General features: G+C 34.2%; 1 protein-coding gene across 8 annotated transcripts in view; it reads left to right on the forward strand.

Moving 5' to 3' along the window:
• The window catches only part of RFX3 (regulatory factor X3), a 306,963-nt gene that overhangs the window by 17,365 nt on the left and 262,091 nt on the right, over nt 1-27,507 (forward strand). For 3 of the 8 annotated variants that reach the window (XM_021064195.1, XM_021064186.1, XM_021064212.1), the window contains exon 2: nt 22,382-22,449. The exons of 2 other annotated variants lie outside the window; for them this stretch is intronic. In XM_021064195.1, the coding sequence (XP_020919854.1) occupies nt 22,406-22,449 (44 nt within the window). In that variant the 5' untranslated portion in view covers nt 22,382-22,405. Of the gene's footprint in view, nt 1-5,601; nt 5,668-20,476; nt 22,450-27,507 lie in introns of those variants that run through there. 3 more of the 8 variants (XM_021064169.1, XM_021064230.1, XM_021064179.1) reach the window with 2 other exon arrangements.

Here is a 27,507-nt window from a genome sequence, read left to right on the forward strand (position 1 = left end):
CAGTGAATGATTATTCATTAAGCCTTAGATTATATATCTTTTGCTAATCAAATTATAGAAAACACATTTAACTATTTTATAATTTTTTGGCCTGGTTTTATAATGACCATTACAGCAGTGTAGTTCTCTTATTCCAAATGGATTTATTTACTTCCTTTTTTAAAAAATGGATTTAATGGCATGAATTTACAAGGTTTTGATATTCTTCAAATATTAGCATCATTAGCAGGGACTAGATTTTTGGCTGATTTAATCAGGGCTTCTTTCCCTCTTAGGTTTTCAACATTTTGTTACCTAACTGTATGTATATATGAATTTCATGTATATACACACACGTGTGTGTGTGAAATTCTGAACTTGCCTGGAATTTCCTGAGTATCTGTCAGGACTATTTCTTAGTTTCAGAACTTAGGGAGTGCCTTTTAAGATCCTGTACCTTCTTTCTATTTTCTGGTTGTGGCAGAATGTGGAATTCCTAATGTTGCTTAATATGGGAGAGAACTGGGGGCATTATGAGAACATTTTGGGCTATGGTGAATACCCCAAAACTATTTCTGTTCTCTTTTTGCTGCCTACCTTCACTGTTCTTGCTGGGATATCCACCAAATGCAGAATCAGGACTTGAGTTCCAAGGTTATATCAAGGCACCTGGTGGTATCAGTGTGGAATTATTGCAGCAGTCAGACCTGTGGTTACATTTGTCTTATTCCACTAAGGGTTGCAGTATGGAAGGTAGAACTTGGTTTGATGTCTACTACAGAGACTTTATCCTAAAAAATCTTTATTTATATGGAGCTGTCATTCATAAATCAGTCCAGCTCTTTTTTAAATCAAAGTATTTTCATTCTGTACCATCTCTTGAGGTGATGTTTGATGAATTTACCACTAGTTGTGAAGTCATGTTGACCTCTCTTTAGACTCAAGGGATTCCCTGAAATTTTTATTTTTATTTTTCATTTTTATTTTTATCCAGTTATTTATTGAGCAAATATTGCATCTACAGTATGGTCCAAGCAGTGAAATGCCGCGGAGGATACAACACTGAGCAAAACTCATCAGGTCTCTGCCCTAGATGAGCGTACATTCAAACAATTGAGGATGAGAGAGAGAGAAAAATAAATGAGTATTACAGTATATGGTTATAAATGCTGTGGAGAAAAATAAAGAAGAGGAATAGAGGTTAGGTGATGAGGGTGGAGAAAGTCGAAATTTAAAATAGGATAATTACGAAGAACTAAAATACAGGGTGGCATTTTAAGAAAGTCTGACAGAGGTAAGTTTTGTGTATTTCTTCAAAGGTGACTTTGTGGATTTATGTTGATCCTTTTTACTAGCCTTGTTTCTGTACTAAAGAGTCTTAGTCGTTTACATCTGTCCTTATACAGCAGTTTTCCTTTTGCCTTTCCCTTCCCTGCCTTTTATCACTTTTATATGCCGTTCCCTGACTCTATATCCTTTTCATTTATATATTCTTTTGAAGTGTATTGATTATATGGTTTTCTATAAGGAAACAGGCAGATTAATAATCTCTTTCAAAAACTATTTTTAGTTTAGATTTTGTTGTTTTGCTTTTGTTTTTTGAGTGGAGAGGGGATATTTATTTCTTTAAGACAAACTTGTCTGCTTACAAGTTGGAGGTTCTTTTGGAATACCTATAACTACCACTAACATATATCCTAGGACATTGGGAAAAATTGATACATGCAGTAGTAAAAATAAAAATCTCAATTAATAGACAAGTAAAATTAGATTAGCTGAACTGGTGGTTTGTTGCTTATGTTCTCAGTTTGCTTATATGGCTAATTTAAACTGGAGAAAGAAAATTTGTGTATGGTGATTTCTCTGATCAAAATGCCCTTCAGCATCTTAGATGTGAAACTAAAATGTCAGTGTTTATGTAACATAGATATCTATCAATATCTAGTCTTAATCATGACTTATCATGGGCTTATGAATTGAATTTATTTGTAAGATTTTGTATATGCAAAAATACATAAATGAAAGATTATTTAAATAAATAAAAGTTCCTAATGGAGGCAAATTGTCTTGAATTCTGTTATTTTGACAAATAGATTGTCATGCTGATATTTTTAGAATGAGATTTTCAGTGTACTAATGTCAAAATTGTATTTTTCATTTCAATTCAGTGTCAAATATTCAACAGTATGTGCCTGTCATCCATTATGAAATTTACCATTTGACAGTATTTGAGGCTATTGTACCGTATTGGAATACTTGCAAATGGTACAAGATATATAATGTAATATATAATATGTATATGTTTTTAACATATGTAAGTTAAGGAAGTAGAAATTGCTATAGAATCTTAAACAAAAACTTCCTTTATCTGTTCGAATACACATACACACACACACAGACACAGTTTTTATTTCTAATCCTGGTTTCTTCTTTAAAGGCTGGTTAAGTGATTCTACCTAAAAACATGCTCAGGCATTTGAGTCTCAAGTGAGTCAGTTGTAGATAAAAAATAAAAGAAACCTAATTTAGTATCGCCACTAAGTTACCATGGTATACCATCACCGTGTTTATGGAAAAAGTATGTGGAGTATAGAAAAGAAAGACCTTGGAGAGCGAGTCTGCCCTGATATTTTTCCCCCTAGCTTTTTTTTTTTTTTAAGGACAAATTTAAACATATCCAAAAATAGAAAGGTATGATGAAATAATGAAATGAATTCCCATGTATCCATCTTTCTGCTTTAATTGTTAATTTGTGGTTAATCTTGTTTCAGCTATGCCCCCTCACTCACCACCTATTCCCATTATTACTCCCCTTACTTTTTACCTATGGAAAGAGGTTCACCACAGCTGAGTGAGACCTAGTGCTCAAACTGCAGGTCCTTTGCTCTGCTTTGCCATGTTATATCATCTTCCCCCTGGGGATGGAGGGACGGATAAAAAAATAATGAAAAGAATAAAAGGTAGTTTCCAGTCAAGTATTAAGAATTGTGAATTTTGATATTCCTGGTCACGGATTTTGAGTTGGAATTAAATATTTTCTTCTAAATTTAGTGTAGAATCTCCAGTGCAATTTGCTACTAGTGCTCTGTGAGAAAGTAACATTTATCTCTTTACACAGATGATTTCTTTTATGTTTTCTAAAGAGATCCTGCATATTTGCTTTCACAGAAAATGTGAAATATATATCTTTGAGGTTTTGGCATTTATAGTATGGTCCAAAAATTGTCCCTTGGATTTACAGAATGTACTTCAGGATGCCTTTTTTCAGTATCCTCAATTATGCATTTCAAAAATCAGTTGATCCAGTTCCCTTTTTTCCTTTGATCTCCAATACTTTTTAAAAAGTTTTGAAATGATCAAAGTGAGTAGTAGTAGTTGTTAAAAAGTAAAAGTGGTTTTTAAGTGGTTTTAAAATATGTTTTTAACTGATAGCACTTCTAATCAGGTGATAGATCACATTTCTTTTATATATAAACTTTGATATTAAAAAAATACCTTTTCCTTTATACATCAACATCCCTTTGACCTTGGCTAAAAAATTTGAAAATACATATTTTGGGGAAGCAGGAAGAGTCATATATTTAGGGCTCTCATAATTATTTCATAAAAAGAATTCTAAACTGTCAGTCATTGGCTACCAACCTTAGTTATGTGATTTATTGAAGAACCTATAATTCTTAATAAATGCTTATGAAAGTTTTAAAAATTTGGAATTCAGTTTTATTCAGCAACACTTAATTGAGGATCTTTTTTTTTAGAAGATGGGTATGTGGAAATGAATCAAGTGTGATAGGGTGTTGCATGCTCCTGGTTTCTTATTAGAAAGCCACACTTCATTGTCGTTTTGTAACTTTAAGTACATAAAACCCTGGTAAACACCAGAAGGCTCTTTTCTAACAACACTTCTACTATAAGATATCCATTCTTATTTTAAATTTTTTTTTTATTCTTCATTTTTCCCTATTGCCTTTTAGTTAATAATGCCTGATAGGATCCTAAGTATTAATGTAGCCAGTTTAGAACCTTGATTATCTCAGAGCAGATTCTTTTAGCATTATATAACACATTTGACTGGTAACTGATAAACTATTAAATAACTGCTTTAAAATTTAACATATTTGCCCAACACAGGCCCTTGGGGAATGGTAAACTCATAGGTAGAATCTGACTTTATTGACTACTGTGTATATATATATGTAGTGTGTATGTTTTAATGTTTTGTTCTTGTTTGGAAAAAATCAGTTTTCATTACTTTAAAAAGGTTTTCATATATTAGGCCCTGCAGCTTTAGAATTAAGTTAAATTTTTCTTACCCTAAACGAGAATTGGAAAGTTTTGAAATTACTTCATTGTGAAATTAAGCTGAATCTTCAAATTACTAACCACTTGGTAATTTACATCACAGTTGTTACTGATATCACTGCATGTGTTCTGCATTGTTACATGCCTTCTTAAGTATGGCTGGATCAAGGAAAAGAAAAAATTTCATATTGGTGTTTTTTTCCCTTTTTCCTCTATCTGTAAGTTGAATCCTCACGTTCCCTTCTGCACATTTTCTTTCAATTATTCCCTTGTTCTATTCTTGTCTCTCTCACTGTATCTACCTTTCTGCCCATTTCTCCCGTATGTGTTCTGTTCTGCCCTGCTTGGTTTTATTTCCAGGCTGTTTGAGTTCTAAACCTTCTTAGACAACCGATTTTCTTCCTGTCTCAACCTAAGTTTTTGGTCAGATACTGCCTTTGCACCTCTCAGCCTGCTTCAGCTCTCTTGTTATTGAATTCCTTGTCTTTTTTGGATAGTTGTTTTGCATTCCTCTGTTTAGTTTCTTAGTCCTTTTAGGGAAATAGCTAATTTCCTTTATTCTGTTTTCTATGGTATATAATGAGAAGAAATAGAAACAATTGAAGGACAGATAATCCTGACTCTATAGGAAAGAATAAGGTAGTAGAGTTGACAGATTATTTTAAAAAGTGCTCCCAGTTCAGAGTAGTTAGATATAAGGGTCAAATGTTGCTGTGAAGGTAAAGATGTTACTTGGCTTTTTAAAAAAATTATTTTTAACTTTCAAAAGTTACAGGCAGTATTAGTATATATATCCTTGGAAAGTTCTGGATAAAAAATTTTCATAGTTAAAATGATTATCATAAAATCATATATTATTTTTATCTTTGTGGTCTTTTGGTATTTTATGATAGTGTACCTTCATCTATATTTGTCTTCAGATACTTTATAAAAAAGGCCTATCATACATAACTAAATATAAGTCAATACAATTTATTCTTTTAAAGAAGTTAGAAGTCCTCTTTCTTGCCCACTTTTCAAATTGTTTCATATAATTTGTTTAGCAGTATTTTATTGATAGACTATTTTTCTCTTTTGTTCTCATTTACATTTGAGTAAAACTAATTGTAATGAACTTATGTAAATAATGTATTGATTGTTAATCTTTAAAGTTATCAAATAATAGATTTTAAAATAATATAAAATCATTACTAATCAAAAGGGATGAAAAAATCTATTTTTATAATAAAACAATTTTTTAAATTTCTTTACTTCATGATTTTTTGTTGTTGTTGTTAGAAAAGTGCTTTTCGTTTTGCTAACTTCATTTTTTGTTCCCAGGTTTAATTTATTTTTCTACTACTGTAGTTTATGTTTCTACTATAGTTAACCACTACTGTAGTTAAAGTAAGTACCATACTTTTTCTTTTTTTAAATCAAAAAGTTGAAGGTAGTTAATACTTTTTTTTTTTTTTCCTTGAAACTTTCTTAGTTCATTTATATCAATTCTAACCTTTTAGGAGACTGTGGAAATAGAAACTTGGGGATGGTAGATGGTGTAATTGAAATGTAGATCATAATCTGTTCTTTGTTTGTTTTACCAAATTAGTTAGGGATTCTGAGGATACATTTTGAATATTTGTGTATGTTTAGCATTTTGTCCCTTTGTTAGAAATCTCTCAGTGTGACTTGTTTTTAATAGGATGTGTCATGAATTGTGGTCCAATCACTCTTGAAAAGTATTAAGCCCTTTAAACACACTGGTCAGACCCATAGAGGGAAGCCTACAGGTTTATTAGTACTCCTTAGCCTGAAAGCACAGCATACCCTTCTAGGTTGCACAGCAACAGACTCCTAGCAACCATAATAGATTGAATTTCTAAGAGTGACCAGCCCGGATGTAATAATAAAGCAAGAGGTACAAACAGTTGTCATGGTTTTCTTTTCACAGTAAGCTAGTTTGATTTGGGGAAACTTAACTTTTCAAAAATGGGCAAACTTCTTATAAAACTACTACTATTTTTACACAAGACTTCTGGTATCAAAATAGCAATAATAATACCAAATTTAAAAAGCTATTAAATTAAAAAATGGTATGCTTAAAATAAGACAGAAAAGCAAACGGATTATCAAAGTGAAGCCGTTTTCAGGGAAGTATTTTTTTTTTTTTAAAAAAACCCTTTTTTAAAAAATCGTATAAGTGGACAGTAGCAAAATAGTCATAATGAATTCTTTGTAAAAATGAAAGTCATAATATTTGTGTTTTCTTTTGTGGATCCTCTAATTTTGTAGCACCTCTTTAGTTTTATGTATGTAATTTAAGTGGATGTGTATATATCACTGAGCTTATAATAAACTTTAAAAATTTATCTAGCAAAACACACTATTTGAACTATCTACAAATAGTATTTTTTTGAAATTATGAGCTGATAACTAATGGAGCAATTTATTGAAGAATAAAATGGTAAAATGTACAGTCCTCCACAGTAACAGTGTCTGTGATATTCCCAAAGGTGTAATATTGTGCTGTAACTTTGTTAACATTTCTCCTGTGTGTCCTTTAGTATGTGTTTGCTTACATAGCCATGAAAAAGAGCTTAATTCAGATACATTCACAACCTGAAACAGGATGCTTCCATCAAAAGAAAGAGATCCTCATATAGCTGCTGGAGTTGGAGTGGAACTACAGCCTTTGACAGCAATAAGCTGTAAATATACACACATGCTAATACCCTTGATTTGTTCATCTTTTGTGTCAGCATTTGGAAAAGATTGTTAAAGTGGCAGTTACAGTACATACTGGCAATTACAGTAAAGAGCAGAAATTAGGTATTTGTGACCTATTATATTTCATTAAAAGACTTCCTTATTAAAATGGCACCACTTACTCTGATTACTTGACAGCTGCCCTAAACAGATTAGAAAATACACAGTTTCAGCTAAAGGTAAAATCAAGCTTTTAAGCACATGGCATAGAACAAGTAAATGGTATACTATAAACTATTTTTTTTTAACAATAAATTTTCTTTAAGTAGTAGTGTTTATCACTGATTAAGTGGTATGCTTTTTTGCATTTCTATAATAATAGCTTACCAACAGTGGCATTTTCCCATTGAGATATTTTAATACACCCACCTAATATTATACTAGCCCACTAGAGGATGTTATTATGAGGTGTCATAAATCTAGGGATCAGCATGGCATCACCAGAGAAGCTTTTTTCTGCTAACTGATGAATTAGCATCCCGATTCAATGTAAATATTACCTTTATGAAGCAGAACTTAAAATATTTGAAATTTTTACCTTTAGATTATCAGTATCGGAAATATTTTTAATGTTCTTTATCCCTTAGTAATCCAGTAGAGCCACAGTGAGTTCAATATTTGAATTTAGGCATCACAACATTGAATTACCTGCTTTTTAGAGAACAGTTTATTATGTGGCTCTTTTTACCATCAATGTTATTTCTGAAGTTTACTTTTTTTCCACCTATATTTTACACAGTGACTCATATATCACTTTATAGAACAGTCGTGCCTGTCAATTATTCAGAATTGTAGTTGGGCAGTTAAGTAGCCCAGCCTGCCTCACATTCTTATAGTTAATTACTTTGTCCTCTTTTGCATCGTGAGGTATGGATATACACTGTAGTTCATCCTGAGTATGAAATGCACAGCTCACTTTTGAGGACACAAATGCTGGTTCAGTATGAAGCAGATTTGTGGGATGATTACCTCTCTCAACTAACCTTGAGTATAGATTTTTGTCAGGATTGTCACAATATTAATAGAAGTCTGTTGTCATACTTGCATGGAACTGTTAAATTTTCACAAAGACCCAAATTATGCTATGTGAGTCACATGTAGGTGAATTGTATGTACACAAATATCCATGACTACCTATATCTTTAGCTTTAAAAAAATAGCTGATGCATGTTGCATGAACTTTGCCAACTTACAGAATTGTTAGGGAGAGACGTTAAGTCCTAGTCTTTTGAAAAGTAAAATAGAACTGAATTCAAATCCTGGCTTTGTCATTTGATAGCTAATTATCCTTAAATTCCTAACTATTTTAAACTCAGATTTTTTTTATGTAAATATGAGGATATTACATATTCAGTTGGGTTATAAAATGAAAAAAGTGAAAGATCAAACAAGATAAGTGTCTAGAGAACTTAGCATGAAAGTCTAGAATTAGCCCTCAAACTGGTAGCTATCATTATCTCTCTAGCTTACTCCTTGTGGTAGGATGTGATGAGGGTTTTACAGGAAAGAGTTACAACTGAAAATAGTAACATAAAACTGGGTATAATCAGAAACAAAATGATTTTCAAAGAGGGCCATTATGTACTATATATCAAGTCATTTTCAGCATTAGTAGAAATTCTTTAATTAAGAAGTGACTTCTTGTTGACAGATTCAAATATTGGGCCAGGATCTTTAAAGATTACAGAGCAATAATTGATAAGGTAAATACACACTAAACAGATGAAATACTTATTATCCTGACAAAAGGTAGAATTTAAAGAATAAGGCAAATTTATTTTAGTAAATGTAGATGGTGATCCTTATATTATTTAAATATTTATCCTTTCTCCAGTTTTTTTTTCACATTAAAAATCTGTAAGACCAGAAGTGAGTAAACTGCCCAGCCTTATGTTAGCACCTCACAGTGTTGATAAAAGATAACTGAAAATGAATATTAGTAGCTTCTGCTGGGAAATAAGGCACCAATGGAGTCCCATACAAATCTGATCACCTTTGGTACTTTTTGGCCTACCCTTGAAAGTTCAATATGCTCACCCTTGGTTTACAAAATATAGTTTAAATTTAAATACACACTGCTATTGCTAAAGGGATTATAAAGGCATTAGTTTAATGAGAAGATAATATCTACAAAAGTTAGAAGTGTTTTGAAATATAACAGTTTGAAGTAGCTAGTGGGATTAAACTGATTTAAGCAATGGCTATCCCATTTCACTTTTTTATATAAGGTAATTCCAGCCTAAGCTTACGTAAAGGAGGAGGTCCAGAACATACTTAACTTTACCTTGATATTTTGAAAGGGAAAAGAATACCAGGCTGCATACTTAGAGCCAAGGGAAAATAGCACTTAATGTTAAGAAAATAAAGTTTTTCAGAAAAAACCACTGGCTATTACCTGTAGTTATGCAGATTTTAAATTAATAAATTTTTTCTTGAGTATGACTTATGTGCTTATATTGTTTAATAATGCCAGTTTGAAGAAGTATTGCTGAAAACATTACATTGGGAAATTTAAAATTTAAGAGTTAAAGAAAATATAATCCTGTTCTGATGAAAGCAGTTTTTTGGGCATCAGTGAATATGTAGCTCTGATTTATCATCTTGTATATATTGTGCCATTGTCCACCTGTGAAAATGTAGAACATAATTGCACCTTTTGTGCTTAATTGAAAATTCTGTCCAGCTCAGTGAAGATTCATACATGAGCTTCGTAAATATTCTCTGCATAATTTTTTTTCCTGAAAATGAAGTTTTTACTTTGTAGTTAACATTTTTTTTCTTTGATGGTCTTAGCCCTTTGAGGTGTTGAATTGGGGGAATATAGTATGTATACATGTACATTTTTATATGTATGTATATGTAAATACACAGAATAGCATAAACTTTAATTTCAGTGCAGTCTAAAGTTAGAATTATTCATATTGAGATAAATTCTAGGTGAGAAAAACTAAACTACCAAACTTGTGTAGCCTCTCACTATTGGTAAGGTTACACCAAAGTCTTTTATGCAAAATGTATACTCTATATGAATGCTGTTCACAGTGTGAATGGCGGACCCTCGGGGTCACCAGCCCTGGGAGGTCCTCCCTTTTCAACTAAATATCTATGTGAGGCTACATTTACTTCATGTATTTCAAGCAAAACAGTAAATTGAATGCAGAAGTAGATCTAAGAAACCAACTGTCTTCTATTAATATGTTAAAGAAGTTTATAAAAATTAAAGTAATCCTACTCTTCTCATTAAATTTTTTGGAAATTTAGATATATTTCATAAAAATAAGACTGTTAAGATACAATGGTTTATTGTCATTTTAAAATTAGTAAATATTTATTACATTTCTCTGTTTTCTTTTTTTATTCAAGTATAATTAACAGATAACATTATATTAGTTTTAGGTGTACAACATAATGATTTGGTTTTTGTATACACTACAAAATGATCACTATAGTAAGTCTGGTTACCATCTGTCACATACAGAGTTACAAATTTTTTTCTTTTATTTTCCCCTTGTGATCAGAACTTTTAAGATTTGCTTTCTTGACAGCCTTCAAATATGTACTACAATATTATTGACTATAATCACTGTTTGTACATTTTATTCCCATGAATTTTTTTTTTTTTTTTACTTTGGTCCACTTTATTTTTTTTTTAATTTATTTCATTGAAGTAGTGTTGGTTTACAGTGTTTTGTTAGTTTCTGGTATACAGCAAAGTGATTTAGTTACACATATATATAACAGCTTGCATTTGCTAATCCCAGGCTCTCAACCCATTCCTCCCCCAGCTTATTATTTTTTAATTTATTTTAAAATTTAAGTTTGTACCTTTTAACCACTTCTCCCACTTGCCCACCTTCACTCTCCCTCCTTCTTGGCAACCACCATTCTGTTTTTTGGTTTTTTGTTTTTTTGTTTTTTGATATAAGTTTTGTTTTCTAGATTACACATGAGATTATACAGTATATCTTTCTGTGTTAGACTTATTTTACTTAGCATAATGCCCTCAAGGCCCATTTATGTTCTTGCAAAAGGCAAGATTTCATTCTTTTTTTGTGGCTGAATAGTATTCTATTGTCTATATATACTATATTTGCTTTATCCATTCATCCATTGATAGACACTTAATGTTTCTATACCTGCGCTACTGTAAATAATACTGTGATAAACGGGAGTGAATATATCTTTTCAAGTTAGTGTTTTTGTTTTTTTTTTATTTTTTTAAATTTTTTAAATTAAATAACCAGAAGTAGAATTGCTGGATCATAAAGTAGTTCTATTTTTAATCTTTTTGAGGAGCTGGCTGCACCAATTACATTCCTACTAAGTTCCCGTTCCTCCATGTTGTTGCCAACATGTTATTTCTTGTCTTTTTGGTAGACATTCTAACAGTTGTGAGGTGATATCTCCTTGTGGTTTTGATTTGCATTTCCCTGATGATTAGTGATGTTGAGCATCTTTTTATGTGCCTATTGGCCATCTGTATGTCTTCTTTGGAAGAATGTCTATTTTGATGGTCAGAGGCCCATTTTAACTCTGGATTCATTAATTTATGTTTTTTTTTTTTTTTAAAGCTGTTGAGTTGTATGAGTGTTTTATATATTTTGGATATTAACCCCTATTGGATATATGACTTACAAATATTTTTCTACATTCAGTTGCCTTTTCATTTTGTTGATGGTTTCCTTTGCTGTGTAGAATCTTGTTTATGTAGTCTCACTTGCTTATTTCTTTTTTTTGTTGCCTTAACATCTGGAGTTAGATTTCAAAAATCTTTGCCAAGACTGATGTCATCCATGTTTTCCTCTAAAAGTTTTATGGTTTCAGGTCTTATGCTTTTTAATCTATTTTGAGTTAATTTTTAAGTATGGTGTAAGATAGTAGTTAGGTTTTCATTCTTTGCATGTGGCTGTCCAAACTTACCAACATAGTTTATTAAAGAGATTGTCCTTTCTCCTATATATTCTTGCCACCTTTGTTGTAAATTAATTAACTATGTGTGGGAATGGGTTTGTTTCTGTGCCCTCTATTCTGTTCCACTGATTGCTATGTCTGTTTTTATGTCAGTACCATACTGTTTTATTTAGTAGGGCTTTGTAATATAGTTTGAAATCAGCAAGCATGATGCCTCTAGCTTTGTTCTTCTTCCTATAGATTGCTTTGGCTACTCAGGGTCTTTTGTGGTTTTGTACAATTTTTTTTGGATTTTTTTGTTTTATGTCTATGAAAAAGGCCTTTGGTATTTTGATAGGCATTGCACTGAATTTGTAGAATGCTTTAGGTAATATGGATAGCTTTAAATATCAATTCTTCTAGTCTATGAGCATGGAATATCCTATTTATTTGTATCTTCTTTAACTTCTTTCATCAAGATCTTTCATCAGTATCTTGGAATTATTAGTGTAGAAGTCTTTAAGCTCTTTTATGGAATTTATTCCTACTCATTTTATTCTTTTTTGATGTAATTGTAAAGTTTTGTTTTCTTAATTTTTTTTCAGATAATTCATTGTTAGTGTATAGAAATACAGCAGATTTTTGTATGTTGATTTTGTGCCTTGCCATTTTAGTGAAATATTTTAAAAATTCTAACAGTATTTTGATGGAGTCTTTTGGGTTATGTAAATATAAAGTCATGTTGTCCTCAAATAGTGACAGTTTTACTTCTTTCCAATTTGTATGCCATTTACTTATTTTTTTTTTCATGCCTAATTGCTCTGGCTAGGACTTCTGATACTTTGTTGAATAAAAGTGGTGAGAGTGAACATCTTGTCTTGTTCATCATCTTAGAGGAAAAGCTTTCAGCTTTTCACCCTTGAGTATGATGTTAGTTATGGGCTTCTTATATATAGCTTTTATTATGTTGGGGTAAATTCCCTCCATACCACTTTTGTTAAGGTTTTTTTTTTTTTTTTTTTTTTTTTTTTTTTTAATCATAAATGGATGTTGAATTTTGTCAAGAGCTTTTTTCTGCATTTGTTGAGAAGATCATGTGATTTTTATTCTTCATTTTAGTAATGTTGTGTATTACAGTGATTGATTTTCAGAAGTTGAACCATCTTTGCATCTCTGGAATAAATCCTATGATGATGGTGTATGATCTTTTTAATGTATTCTTGAATTAATTTTGGTAATCTTTTGTTGAAGATTTTTTCATCTATGTTCATCAGGAATATTGGCTTATCATTTTCTTTTTTTGTTATTTCCTTGTTTGGCTTTGGTATCAGGGTAATGTTTACCTCATAAGATTAGTTTGGCAGTGTTTTTTCTTCAATTTTTGGGAACAGTTTGAGGAGGATAGTTATTAAATCTTCTTTAAATGATTGATAGAGTTCACCAGTTAGGCCATGTAGTCCTGGACTTTTGTTTTTTAGGGTTTTGATTACTGATTGAATTTTCTTACTAGTAATTGGTCCATTCAGATTTTTTATTTCTTCCTGATTCACTCTTGGAAGATTATATGTCACAAGGAATTTATCCATTTCCTTTAGGTTGTCCAGTTTATTGATGTATAATTGTTCTTAGTAGTCCTCTTATGAGCCCTTATATTTCTGTTTATCAGTTGTGTCATTTCCTCTTTTATTTCTGAATCTATTTATTTGAGCCCTCTCTTTGTTTTTCTTGGAGATTTCAGCTAATAGTTGTCAATTTTTTTTTCAAAGAACCAGTTCTTAGTTTCAAAGGCTATTGTCCTTTTATCCTCCCTTTATTTATTTCTGCTTTCATTGTAATTTCTTTCTTTCAACTTATTCTGGGCTTTGTCCTACTTTTTCTAGTTCCTTTAGGTGTTAAGTTAGATTGTTTGAGACTTTTCTTTTTTCTTGAAGTATATACCTCTATCACTGTACTTAGAATTGTTTTTGCTGCATCCCATATATTTTTGGTAAGCTGTGTTTTTCCATTTTCTTTGTCTTAAGGTTTTTTTTTTTAAATTTTTCTTTTGATTTCTTAATTGACCCATTGATTTTTCAGTTGCATGTTGTTTAATCTCCACATATTTATGATTTTTCCAGTTTTCTTCTTACAATAGTTATTGATTTCTATGTGGATGATCTATTCATTCATGTAAGTGGGTTATTAAAGTTCTATGCTATTATTTTATTTCCATCACTTTCTCTCTTTAGGTATGTTACTATTTATGTTATATTTTGGTGTTCCTATGTTGTGTGCATATATACTTGTAAATATTATATCTTCTCTTTGGATTGACCCCTTTATCATTATGTAATGCCCTCTTTGGCTTTTATTATAGTAGTTGTTTTAAAGTCTAGTTTTTTCTGGGATAAATATAGCTATCCCAGCTTTCTTTTGGTTTCCATTTTCAGGAAACATTTTTTTTCCCATCCCTTCACTTTCTTTGTCTTTGTGTCCTTATATCTGAAGTGAGTCTCTTGAAGGCAGCATACAGAGGGTCTTGTTGATGTTTCTATTCAGCCACCCTGTGTCTTTTGATTAGAGCATTTAGTTCATGTATGTTTTAAGTAGTTATTGATAGGTATGTACTTACTGTCTTTTTTGTTAATTGTTTTATGGCTGTTTTGTAATTCTTCCCTGTTTCTTTTCTCTTGCTTTATTCTCTTGAGGTTTGATGACTTTCTTTAGTGTTGTGTTTAGATTCCTTTCTCATTTTTTGTATCTACCATAGGATTTTGCTTTGTAGCTACTATGAGGCTCACAAAAACAGCCTATGTAATAATATTCTAACTTGATAGCAACTTGAGTTTGAGTACATTCTAAAACTACGTTTTTTACCCATTCCCCCAGGCTTTATGTTTTCAATGGCATCTTTTATATCTTTTTATTTTGTATACCTCTTAACTGATTATTTTAGTTATAATTATTTTTATTTTTGTCTTTTAAAATTTATATTAGCTATATAAGTGATTAATCCACTACCCTTATAATGTATTTACTTTTACCAGTGAGATTTATATGTTCATATGTTTTTGTTGTTACTAATTAATGCTCTTTCTTTTCAGCTTAAACAAGTACCTTTAACATTCCCTTGAAGGCTGATTTGGTGGTGATAACTCCTTTAGTTTGCTTGTCTGGAAAACTCTTTATTTCTTCTTCAATTCTGAATGATAATCTTGCCATGTGGAGTATTCTTGGTTGGAAGTTTTTTTCATTCAGCGCTCTTGGCCTGCAAAGTTTCTGCTAAATTCTGCTGTTAGTCTTATGGAGGTTCCCTTGGACATAACAAGTTCTTTTTTTCTTGCTGCTTTTAAGATTTCCTCTATGTCTTTAACTTTTGACATTTTGATTGTAATATGTCTTGGTGTGTATCTTTTTGGGTTCATCTTTTCTGGAACTTTCTAGGCTTCCTGGACCTATGTTTCTGATTCTTTCCCAGCTTAGGGAATTTGTCAGCCAGTATTTTTTGATATAAGTTTTCTGTCTCCTTCTCTTTTCTCCCTCTGGGATCCCTTAATTGCAAATGATTATCTACTTGATATTGTCCCATTGGTCTCTTAAGGTATTTACACTTTTAATAATTCTTCTTTTTGATTCTCTGTATGAGTTTTATTGGCATCTCTTTTAGATCACTTATTCTTTCTTTGCCTTATCTAGTCTCTTTGAATCTCTGTAGTATATTTTTCAATTCAGTTATCCTATTATTCTGCTCTTTGACTTCTGTTAGGTATTTTCTTATATTTCCTATCTGTTTGTTGAAGTTATCACTGTGTTCATCCATTCTCCCAAGTTCAATGAACATTTTTATTACTGTTATTATTATTATTATGTTTTGGCTACATTCGAGGCATGTGGAAATTCTCAGGCTAGGGATCAAATAGCTATGACCTATAGCACAGCCGTGGCAATGCTGTATCCTTAACCCACTGTGCTGGGCCAGAGAGTAAACCCACACCTCAGCAGTGACCCAAGCTCCTCTGGAGACAATACTGGATCCTTAAACCGCTATGCCACAGCAACTCTCATGACTCTTTCTTTATGATTCTTTTTTTTTTTTTTTGGCTTTTTGCCTTTTCTAGGGCTGCTCCCGCATCATATGGAAGCTCCCAGGCTAGGGGTCTAATCAGGGCTGTAGCCTCTGGCCTATGCCAGAGCCACAGCAATGCCAGATCCATCTGCAACCTACACCACAGCTCATGGCAATGCCAGATCCTTGACCCACTGAGCAAGGCCAGGGTTCGAACCTACAACCTTATGGTTCCTAGTCAGATTCGTTAACCACTGAGCCATGATGAGAACTCCTCTTGATGATTCTTTATCAAGCAAATTATTTATCTCCATTTAATTAAAGGTTTTTTTTTTCATGCTTTATCTTGTTCTTTCCTTTGGAACATGTTCCTCTCTTTCCTCATTTTGCCTGAATCTCTGTTTGTTTCTACATATTAGGTGAAACAGCTACCTTCCTGGTCTTGACTGAATGGCCTTATTTTAGGAGATGAACCTTATCTTTCAACCTTACCCTAGGTCTTGGTTGTTTCTGGAACCTTTGTGATTGTCTAAGCAGCCTGATTTATTCCTGATAGTTCCCAGTTTTTAAGAATGTGCCTCAAATCTATCAATGTTCCAAAGGGAAATTTCTCAGTCAGCATCTAGCTTCAGGTTGATGAGAAGCCAGACCCTCAGACATATTTAAGGGATGCGAATATATATAGTCCTGTGGGACTGCAATCATGAACTCTACTGGGATCTGGAGGTGTCCTTTGGCAAAGAGGTGCAAAAACTGGGTCTTCAGTCATGTTTAAAATCTCTTCTGGAAGGTACTAGAGAGCTCTAGCAAGGCCAAGGGATAGAACAAAGATGGTGTCCCCCAGCCTACATTCCGAGAACAGCTTTGTAGTCTACAGATGTCTGTCAAGCCTCAATTCTGTCCTTCAAGATAAAGTTACAGAAAAAGTAAATTGTCCTTTTTCACTGAAAGATTTGGGGTGTATTTCTGTCTGTGTAGTGCCCTGGGAATGGTAGTCTGCCACAACTTCTAATTGTTACAGTCCTGCGGGACCCAAGAATGATGGTGCCTCTGGCCATCAGAGCTAGGTAGATTATCAAGGAGTGTCCCCTGTGTATACTGCCCATGTCTGCCAGCTTTTGTGGGAAAGTGGAGCATACAGGGCTGGGGTGTGCTCACCACCCTTAGCAGGGCTCTAGGAGAGCACGGGATCAGGGCATACCAGCAAGTACTGTCATGGTAGAGAAAGAGCAGAAAAATGGCCAGCTCCTCTGTCCTCTTGCAGAATCCCGACAGGCCTCTGCCCCTATGGTAGATGCTCTAAGACTAGTGAATGATTCTTCTTCACGTGTAGTCTAGATGTTTTCAAACTGCTGCTTTTGTGCTGGTGCCCAAGGTGAGTGAGTCTGTGCTCAAGCCCTTTAAGAGAAATATCTCAGTCCCTACAGCCCTTTGGGTCTCCTGGATGTGAGCCCCATTGTTTTCAAAGCCAGATGTTTTGTAAGCTTGTCCCTAATCCAGGTCTTAAGGTTTGGTTTGCCTGATATGGGGCATGAACCCCATTACTCTTCAGGGAGAAGCTCTGGATTTGTGAAATCCCTTCCAATTGCGGGTTGCCATACTGGGATTAGATTTCAGTGAGAATGCCTCTGCTACCTGTCTTGATAGGACTTTTTTATTGTATGCCATGTAGAAGTTATTTGTCTAGTTTTTAGGTCTCCCCCCCTCCCCCAAGGGAATTGTTTCATACATAGCCTTGGGCTTGGTTTGTCCATGGGAGGGGGTGAGTTCAGTATCTTCCTGTGCTGCCATCTTGGACTGCCTCCTTCCATATTATTTTTTATTATGACAGGTGGATAAACATAACTAGTAAGGTACTGAAGCCCATTCTTAACCAGCTTGAGAGAGCCAATGTTCATCTCTTCTTAAATATTCATTTAGATGTGACATTGCTAGCTTGAAACTAGCCACATTTGGAGTATTTACACCATGGAAATAAGCTACAAATTTGGCATTTTTGAGGGTGAAGGAGGGAAAGCTGGCTGTTGAAAATATACCATTGCACAACTAGAAATACATAAACAGAATTTCTTTGGGGTTGTCAAAAATTTAAGATCTAAATGGGTTCTGGGGCCAAAAAAGTCTGTGAATTATAAATGAACTGCTGGTAGTTACTGTACTTTAAACATTCAACACCAAAGTCTGTGCTAATGTATGATCAAGGCAGATTATCAGGTGCTTTGTCTTTAGAGTCACTTTAGCAGTTTCTCTTACAGAGTTTCCAACATGATTAACTCCATAAAGTGATTTGACATCATAAGGTATGTCATATCCTTTGTAGTTTACACCATGCTGAGTTCATAGCTTAATTACTTATTTTCTGAATAGAGACTCTCAGTATTATGGAGATATAGAAAAATGGGGTCATGAGAAATGATCCTGGATTTAAGAAGTTAGAGAAGTCTTTAAGGAGGAGGTAAAGCATAAGATGGATCCTAAAAGTTTTTTAGAAGGTGTATTGGGTGAAGGATATGGGGAAGGGGTTAAACGCATGTGAGAGGTAGAGGCAGAGCATGATTTTAAAGAGTTTGAAAATTTTTTTAAATTTTTTATTCTTTTAGGAAATAATGAAGCAGACAGATGGGGTGGAAAGAAAAATCAGGCTAAGGATTTGGAACTTAACTGGATAGAGCATAACTAACTGTTATTTTAAGATGCAGATGAAATGTTAAGATGAAAGAGGTCCTTTTATGGAGACTAATCTGGCAGATCTGTATAGATTAGCAAGGAGTGGTCTGAAGCCAGGCAACCATCTTTTAATCATCTGAAAGGAAGTATAGGTGAAGAACCTAGGCTATTAATTCAGAAACCTTGGTTAGAATCCTTCTTTTGCCACTCTGTTACTTTCAGAGTGCATAATTGAAGATAACTAGCTAGTTGGGTGGTAAATAACAGAGTGTGAAAGAGTTTAATAAAGATTAGATTCCTGGTACTATGCTAGGACCTTCAGTGAGAAGTATTATCAATGCCACTTTTGCTACTACTACTTCTACTGCCACTACTGATATACTAGTATTTGGTAGGTTATCATGAAGATTAGAACTGGTGACCCGGAGTTCCCGTCGTGGCGCAGTGGTTAACGAATCCGACTAGGAACCATGAGGTTGCGGGTTCGGTCCCTGCCCTTGCTCAGTGGGTTAATGATCCGGCGTTGCCGTGAGCTGTGGTGTAGGTTGCAGACGCGGCTCGGATCTCGCGTTGCTGTGGCTCTGGCGTAGGCTGGTGGCTACAGCTCCAATTCGACCCCTAGCCTGGGAACCTCCATATGCCGCGGGAGCGGCCCAAGAAATAGCAACAACAACAACAACAACAACAACAAATAAATAAATAAAAAAAAATTAAAAAAAAAAAAAAAAAAAGAACTGGTGACCCATCACTAGAAATAGGTTGTAGAAACCAGGGCTATCTTTAGCACTAATGGGTGCTAGAATACAAATAGAAATGCACTTAATTATATTTCTGAATATTTAAATGTTACAGATAAGACTACTGGTAAGTAAGAATGTGTTCTTCTACTTTGACTGATACAGCTTTATAATAAGGTGGATGACCGTTTAGAATTTTCATATTTTTTAGGAGTTCTGTTCTAGAACATAGGGGCCAAGGGAGAACCAGCCTGCTGTTGCCTCATTCATATCCTGTAGTCTGCCTCCTTTCCCCCATAGCCTAGATTCTTTGCCATAGTATGTTCTCATGCCCATTCCCCAAACAACCTTGCCCATCCCTGCGAGCTATCTCCTTACTACACTTCGGGCCTAGAGGTGGGTATACCTGCATCTCTCTCTGTGCCCTGGGGATGATACTCCAGGCCTCTACATGGAAATTTGGGGTCCTGAGAAGCTGCTGTGGTAAGAGTCCAGAGGAGTCAGAGAGGATGCCCCAGGCTCTGCTAACTTCTCACTTCATGAAGAAGTACCTGGTCAGAGGACCAAAGTGGGTTCTCTGAAGTGAAAGGCCCAGGGCAATGGCCGCTTTTGCCTGAGTCTCAGTATGGAGCTAGAAGGGATCATCTGACATGGTGACAGATCAACCAGATTTATTTACTATTGTGCAGTATGAGAAAATGAGAGTGAAAAACGTAAAAGGTCCCTGAATACCAGGAGAATTATAAAGCCACCGAGAAAGTTAGCATTGTATATGGAAGCAGGTGAGGTGGGACCCAAATGTGAAAAAACTTTTGCTTGGCTTTGCTCACCTAATCAACTTTTGGCATATTGCCAAGCACATATAGTGACTCATTAAATGTTGAAGGGTAGGCTGAAGATATATATATATATATTTGTCTTTTTGCCATTTCTTGAGCTGCTCCCGCGGCATATGGAGGTTCCCAGGCTAGGGGTCGATTCGGAGCTGTAACTGCCAGCCTACACCAAAGCCACAGCAATGTGGGATCCGAGCCGCATCTGCGACTTACACCACAGCTCATGGCAATGCCGGATCCTTAACCCGCTGAGCAAGGCCAGGGATCGAACCCACAACCTCATGGTTCCTAGTCGGGCTGAGCAAGGCCAGGGATCGAACCCGTAACCTCATGGTTCCTAGTCGGATTCGTTAACCACTGAGCCACTACGGGAACTCCAAGATATTTTGATTATATGTGCCAGAGATGAGAAGAAGGTCATTGTATAATATAGAAAGAAACAAGGGAAACAATCATTTTAGGGCCAGTATAGAGTTTGAGGAAGGGAGCATCTGGCTATGATGGGCATGATAGTGTGTGAGCTCCTTGTCTGTGTGGACCATGTATATTTAATTTTTGTGCGACACCTAATACTTGTGATAATTCAGTGAATAATTGGATAATATATGACAACAGGCTTTAAGAAATGACTTAGATTTTAAAGTTAAAATGATAAGTGGCAAAGGCAGATTCATACCAGTGAACTGGTATGGAGGCTGAGAAACTTGTAATAATGCAAGACATGAAGAGAACCTAAACGATTGTGTTAGTGTCAAAATGAGGTGGTATAACATGTTCTCAAAGACGCAGTTTAACTTATAACCTGTTTGGAGAGGAGTAGAGAACACAGATTACTATAGTTTAGCTTGAATTTTCTTACTTGATAGTCACTCAAGTTAGATATAGATGAGATAGTTGGGGAAAAGAATTAAAGGAGTAAGTAGAATTATCTTAGCAACATCTAATTGTAGATATGTATAATTCATAGTCATTTTGCTCAAAGTTGTTTTGAAGTATTGTTTAGTCATTTAGTTTATAATAAATATGTACAGTAATACCTCATGTCAGGAAATATATTTCATAATGATAATTAAGTAACAGGAAAATCTGATAGTAGGTTTACAATTGCCAAGTTCTTTCTGGGAACCCTAGTGTGTTAATTAGTGTAGATTACTGCATTTTTGCTGTATCTGACTTATAATCGCCTAAATACACAGCAAACACCTGTGATTACTTTAGTACTCTTTGTCTTGTCTGTTCATGTAACCCCAAAAATGTGTATTTAGACTGTTCCCTGTTTATATATACTCAGCTGTGCCTGTTTGCTTTGTTATTTTACTGAGTTTAATGGACCGACATAAAAATTTATGGCAACTGTCCCTTAATGTCACCTTTACTTTTAAAGAAAAAAAGAAAACAAGACTAAATCATACCAGGCAGCTGTAATGCAGTTTATAGTTGACTTAATGATTGGAATGCTCTGTACTGAATTGATATCTGATCTCATGGGCCAAATTTAGAGCAAAAAAGGTATAAGCATAAATAAACAGTATACTTAAGTATATTATTGTATTCTGTTGTTTTCCTAAATTTACTTTATTAGCCAATAAAAAGTCATTAATTTAAAAATAATCTTGCCCATTCTTCTCATCTTTTTAAAATCTCCATAACTGCAGAATCATGCATATCTTATTAATTTTCTCTATTTTGTGATCTGTTCATGTATTATTTTTGTTGCTTTATTTTTAAGAAATCTTATTTAATTACTTTTAAGGAATGAGCAAAGGTATGTTACTGCTAATCCATTCTCACTTTTGCTTCTCTATCTGCAAGAAATTAGCAGGCTGTTCTTATAATTGGTTGGTTTTTCACCTTCACAATTTAAAAGCAGAAATTCAAAGGATTCTTCTCTATTATTTTCCCTCACTTATATTTTTCCTGATTATTAGATTAATATGTTTACTTGAATTCTAATTCTTTGAAAAATAAAAGCTTTCTGTACAATCAAAACTGGCTTTTTTGGCTAAATACAAGATTTTAAAAAACATATAGTCATGCAAAAATACTTTAAAAATAATTCATTTACATGGTAATTAATATTTATCCACAAATTCAATAATTTGAAATAATCATATAGCTTCTAGATATCAAATAATTCATTTTTAATATTAACCTAATTCTTCTTGCTTTTAATATTTTAGGCCACTTGGTCATTCTGGCATTTTATGCTAGAGAATACATTGAGTTTGGCTCATGGAAAAGATATGAGGTAATTGATCCATGTTCTCTATAAATTATGAACTAAATGTACACAAAACAGAGTACTTTAATATGTCAAGTATGTGGTCTCATGTCTAAATTTTTCAGTAATTTTTTTAATATGAGATTTTGAGATAGATTTTTTTTTCTTGATGGTTGCCATTGTTAATATGGTAAGGAGCTTTATTTTCCTTCACTGCTTGTATATATTTAAGACAAAACAATATTAGAACTGTTCTTCACCTTATGTGGCTATAGGGTTTTTTTTTTCTTATGCTTGTTGTAGCTTACCTCTGTGGGGCTATAGAAACCACAAGAGAACTTGTGCATCCTGTCCACCTTCCCAGCTTTCCCCAAATAGGATTAAGGCATGCTGTATTGAAAAGTGCTAACTGCTAGTGCACACTTGATAGGGGAATGATGATAAAGGGCATTGAGGCTCCTTAGATCACATTTTATAAAGTGAAATTTCTAGGCACTATTCAGGGTGGTCTAATGAAAACACAAATATTAGGCTCATAGGTTGGTCTTTTTCTATCCCTCTGGTACTCTTGTGTCACCCTGCAAGATGCCTGTTTGGCATTCTCAAATGGCACTTACCTAAGGCATATGCCACATGCAATTCTGTAATTGTTTCATGGATTCCCAAGCATCAAGCCTGTTTCTGTGTTAATTCAAATTAAAGATAGTAAAATATATGAAATCCAACCAGTGGCATGATAGCATGAGAATCAGTGGATATTAGCTGTTTGGTAGAATAAATGGCTAACATACTGCTGATGTCATAATTCTCCTACTCAATAATGGGTTGGTTATATAAGAAGGTGCAACAGTTTGGTGTGTGAACTTCTGCTTACACTACAGCAGTACTTTAAAGAGAGGCTTTCCATTGGCCTTCAGAAAGGTGAAAAGTGCAGAGGTGATGGGGTGGGTGGTGGGAGGGGCATTAGAGGGATCTGAATAGAGTCTGAGTACATTAAGCTGTTCACCATCACTGGGCTTTGAGATTATGTTTGAACCTGCAACTGAATTACTTCCTTAACTTTACACATAGTTGACATGCAACTGAAATGTAGTGTGTTCAAGATGACAAAACATTGCTCTTTTAGCATTTTTTTTGGTCTTCAGCTTTTGTAGAAAGATAACCACAAAATCTCCTGGTTGAGAGACTTAACCAGGACTCAAGAGAAATAAGCTGGTGCCATCTCTTCCATTTCAAACCTGTGGTTTTATAAAAGTCCACCGCAGGGTGCAGTGAAAGTTCCCCTATACATTTTTCAATTTTTTTTATGGATATTAGGTTGCAAGAAAAATAATTTTGTGTCTAATACCTTTGTAATGTGATTAAGAACAAAAGCTATGCATTTATGTATAGGAGTTATAGTTTAAGAGCTATAAATCCTTATTCCTGATAGTATATTTAAAGAGACTTAGTGCCAACTCTCTTAAATAGTTTTCCTAGGAAATCTTGCAATTTTATCATATTTCTTAAATGATTTGAGTTGTCTGTATCAAACAAATGACTGATATTTTTTCCCTTATAATTCCTTTTTCATGATTCAGGGTGTCTGACATGAACATTAATACCTTTATTAAAGCTCATGAGAAGCCATAGAACAAATCTGTACGTGCCTGTCATTCTCACTTTTGCCTCTTAATCTGATTTTTTGACTTTTTTTCATCTTGATAGCTGTAAACTTCTTTGTTATATGTGAAATACATAAGTTGTCTTGGGAAGGGGAACAGTAGGGAAGGAAAAAATTTTTTACTTATTGAGTGGCATATGGGATGTTAATTTTAATATGCTTTATATTTATATTGTAGATCAAACTTAGTAAAGTTCTTCTGTGTGTGTGGCATCTTATTTAACTTTCCCACTGATCAGTTACATGGGACCATACCATGGATGGGAAATCAAGACCAAGAGAGGTTAAGAAACACCTTTGCAAACAGTTGGAAGATCTTACAAGTGCATCGAGATCTTGGGACTCTTACTCTAGTGCTCCTATCCACTATATTAGTAATTTTCATATTATAATTTTCAATCAAAAAAGTTCCTTGGGAGCTACCTTGGGAAGTGTTAGTGGCTGCAGAGCAGATCCTTTTTCTTTCCTCTTTTTTTTTTTATGGAGGTTGTGAGTAGTGTTTCATTAAAGGTAGGGTTTCAGAGCAATTATTTTGTACTGCTTTTTTGTGTGCAAGGAGTATAAATTAGAGAAGCGCACTAGACCTCTGTAAGTGACAAGATTGTACACCTCTTTTCCTACTGGCATGTGGATCTTGCAACAAGAATTAGGCTGTTGGCATTTTCCTGCTTCTTTTCCTTGTCAGCTAATACTTACAGAATATGTACTGAATACAGTAAAAAGAATACACAAGTTTCTAGCTTTTTACCAAAGCCAGTGAGAGTTGTTTTTAAAATACTAGTATAGGGAATTCCCACTGTGGCTCAGCGAGTTAAAAACGCAGCTAGTATCGATGAGGATACTGGTAAGATCTCTGGCCTCTTACTCAGTGAGTTAAGGATCCGGTGTTGCCGCAGACTGAGGCATAGTTTGCAGATGCAGCTCAGATCTGGTCTGGCTGTCCTGTAGGCTGGCAGCTGCAGCTCCAATTTGACCCCTGGCCTGGGAACTTACATATGCCACAGGTGCAGCCCTAAAAAGAAAAAAAAAAAAAAAAAAGTAGTAGTATAGAAGTTCCCTTTGTGGCTCGGTGAGTTAATGACCTGATGTTGTCTGTGAGGATGCGGGTTTGATCCCTGGCTTTGCTCAGTTAGTTAAGGATCTGGCATTGCCTCAAACTGCCGCATAGCATATCACTGCAGATCTGATTCCATCCCTGGCCCAGGAATTTCCATGTGCCACAGGTGAAGCTGTAAAAAGAAAAAAAGTATAGTTTTAAAGTATAAATTTAAAAATTAAAAAAATTGTAATAGAAATTGGCCATATTAGGAGTTCCCATCATGGCACAGTGGTTAACGAATCCGACTAGGAACCATGAGGTTGCGGGTTCGGTCCCTGCCCTTGCTCAGTGGGTTAACGATCCAGCGTTGCCGTGAGCTGTGGTGTAGGTCGCAGACGTGGCTCGGATCCTAAGTTGCTGTGGCTCTGGTATAGGCTGGTGGCTACAGCTCCGATTCGACCCCTAGCCTGGGAACCTCCATATGCCGCGGGAGCGGCCCAAAGAAATAGCAAAAAGACAAAAAAAAAAAAAAAAAAAAAAAGAAAAGAAATTGGCCATATTAAACATATTTTGGTCATAAAGTGACACTAAGAAGCATTATTGTTCTTATACAATTTAAAATGTTGCTTGGAATTTATGTCATAACCATCTCATACAATGTTTCATATAACACAGGGTCCTCATAGAAATGCCAATTCAGAGCTCTAAAAAAACCCTTTCCATTATAGGCGTTTTAGTTCATGAAAACCAAAAGATTTTAACTAGTATTTCCCAAGGAAAATGTCACTCTTTTTTTTCTGAGTGTTGCTTTTCTTAAACTTAGTTTGAGCTTTTAGTTTAGAGTGCTAAAATAAATTAAACTGATAATATTCAAGTATTTTCTCCACAGTCCATTCTGGACATGGAATAATTAGAGAGACACTGAAAAGGGCAGCAAAAATGGATATTGATAGGAGTGAGGAAATATTCAAGAAGAGAGGGGAAGACCTCAAAATCTGTTTTCAAATTTATTTATATTTGTCTTTATTTTTTCGTTACAAACTTTGAGCTAAAATCAATAAAGCAGCAAAATGACCTGTATGTTAGAGCCTTGAGTTATATCCTTGAAAGCAAGACCTAAATAGAATGAGCTTGAATTATAGAAAGGGTGATTTTAATTTGTCATAAAGAAGATAGTCCCTAAAAGTGTATGGCTAGAGAGGGATATTTGAGAAGTCCTATCCTATAAAGATCTTTAAGACCAGAATAGTTTTTTATTCAACTAAGTGTATGTTTTATCCTTGAAGTCTCTACCATGCTAAGGAGCTTTCATTATAACTGTGCTGGTAATTGCTTAGAAATGTAATGCGGTATGTTTATAGTTCCCTTATACTTAAATATGATAAATATAGTTTATGGAGATCCTTATATTATTTTTCAGAGATAAATTTAGTTAAAACTTGCAAGTACGTTTCAAATTTGTGATTATAGAAGGAACTAAAGTGTCCTTAATCTGAGAGATAATGCAAATTCCATATTATATATAATTTAAAAATACTTGATTAAAAAATGCAAAGGAAGGTAACCATTAGTCAAGAATGTGAGAATGAAGCTGTATCTTTTGGCTTGGTTTAAGTGCAGACAGCTAATGCATTTATGAATTAGTCAAACCTGAGATCAAGTCATGGTTCACCACTTATTCAATATCGTTATGTAATATGAGGATAATGACTGTTGCCTTGAAACCTGTGAAAATTAAATAAGGATATATGCGAAGTACATAATCACATAATGCTTATTACAGAGTAGTACTTAATAAGTGATACAGGCATACCTTGGAGATATTGCAGGTCTGATGCCAGACCACTGCAATAAAGTGAACATTGTTATAAAGTGAGTCACAAGAATTTTTTGGTTTGCCAGTGCATATAAAAGTTATGTTTATACTAACCTGTAGTCTATTGTGTGTGCAATAGCTTTATGTCTAAAAAATATATTGTACACATCTTAATTAAAACATATTTCATTGCTAAAAAATGCTAACCATTGTCTGAGTCTTCAGTGAGTCATAATCTTTTTTCTGGTAGAGCGTAGAGGGTCTTGCTTCAGAGCTGATGGCTGTCACTGGTCAAGATGGTGGTTGCTAAAGGTTGCGGTGGTTGTGGCAATTTCTTAAAATAAGAACAATGACATTTACTACGTTAATTGACTCTTCCTTTCACAAGGGATTTCTCTGTGGTACACAAGGCTGTTTGACAGCATTTTACCCACAGTGGAACTTCTTTCAAAATTAGACTTTTCAAACCCCGTCACCACCCTATCAATGAAGGTTATGCACTATTGTAAATATTTTGTTATTTCAGCAGTCTTCAGTGTCTTTACCAGGAGTAGATTCCATCTTAAG

This window comes from Sus scrofa, chromosome 1 (assembly GCF_000003025.6).
Source record: "Sus scrofa isolate TJ Tabasco breed Duroc chromosome 1, Sscrofa11.1, whole genome shotgun sequence".
NCBI classification, from domain to species: domain Eukaryota; kingdom Metazoa; phylum Chordata; class Mammalia; order Artiodactyla; family Suidae; genus Sus; species Sus scrofa.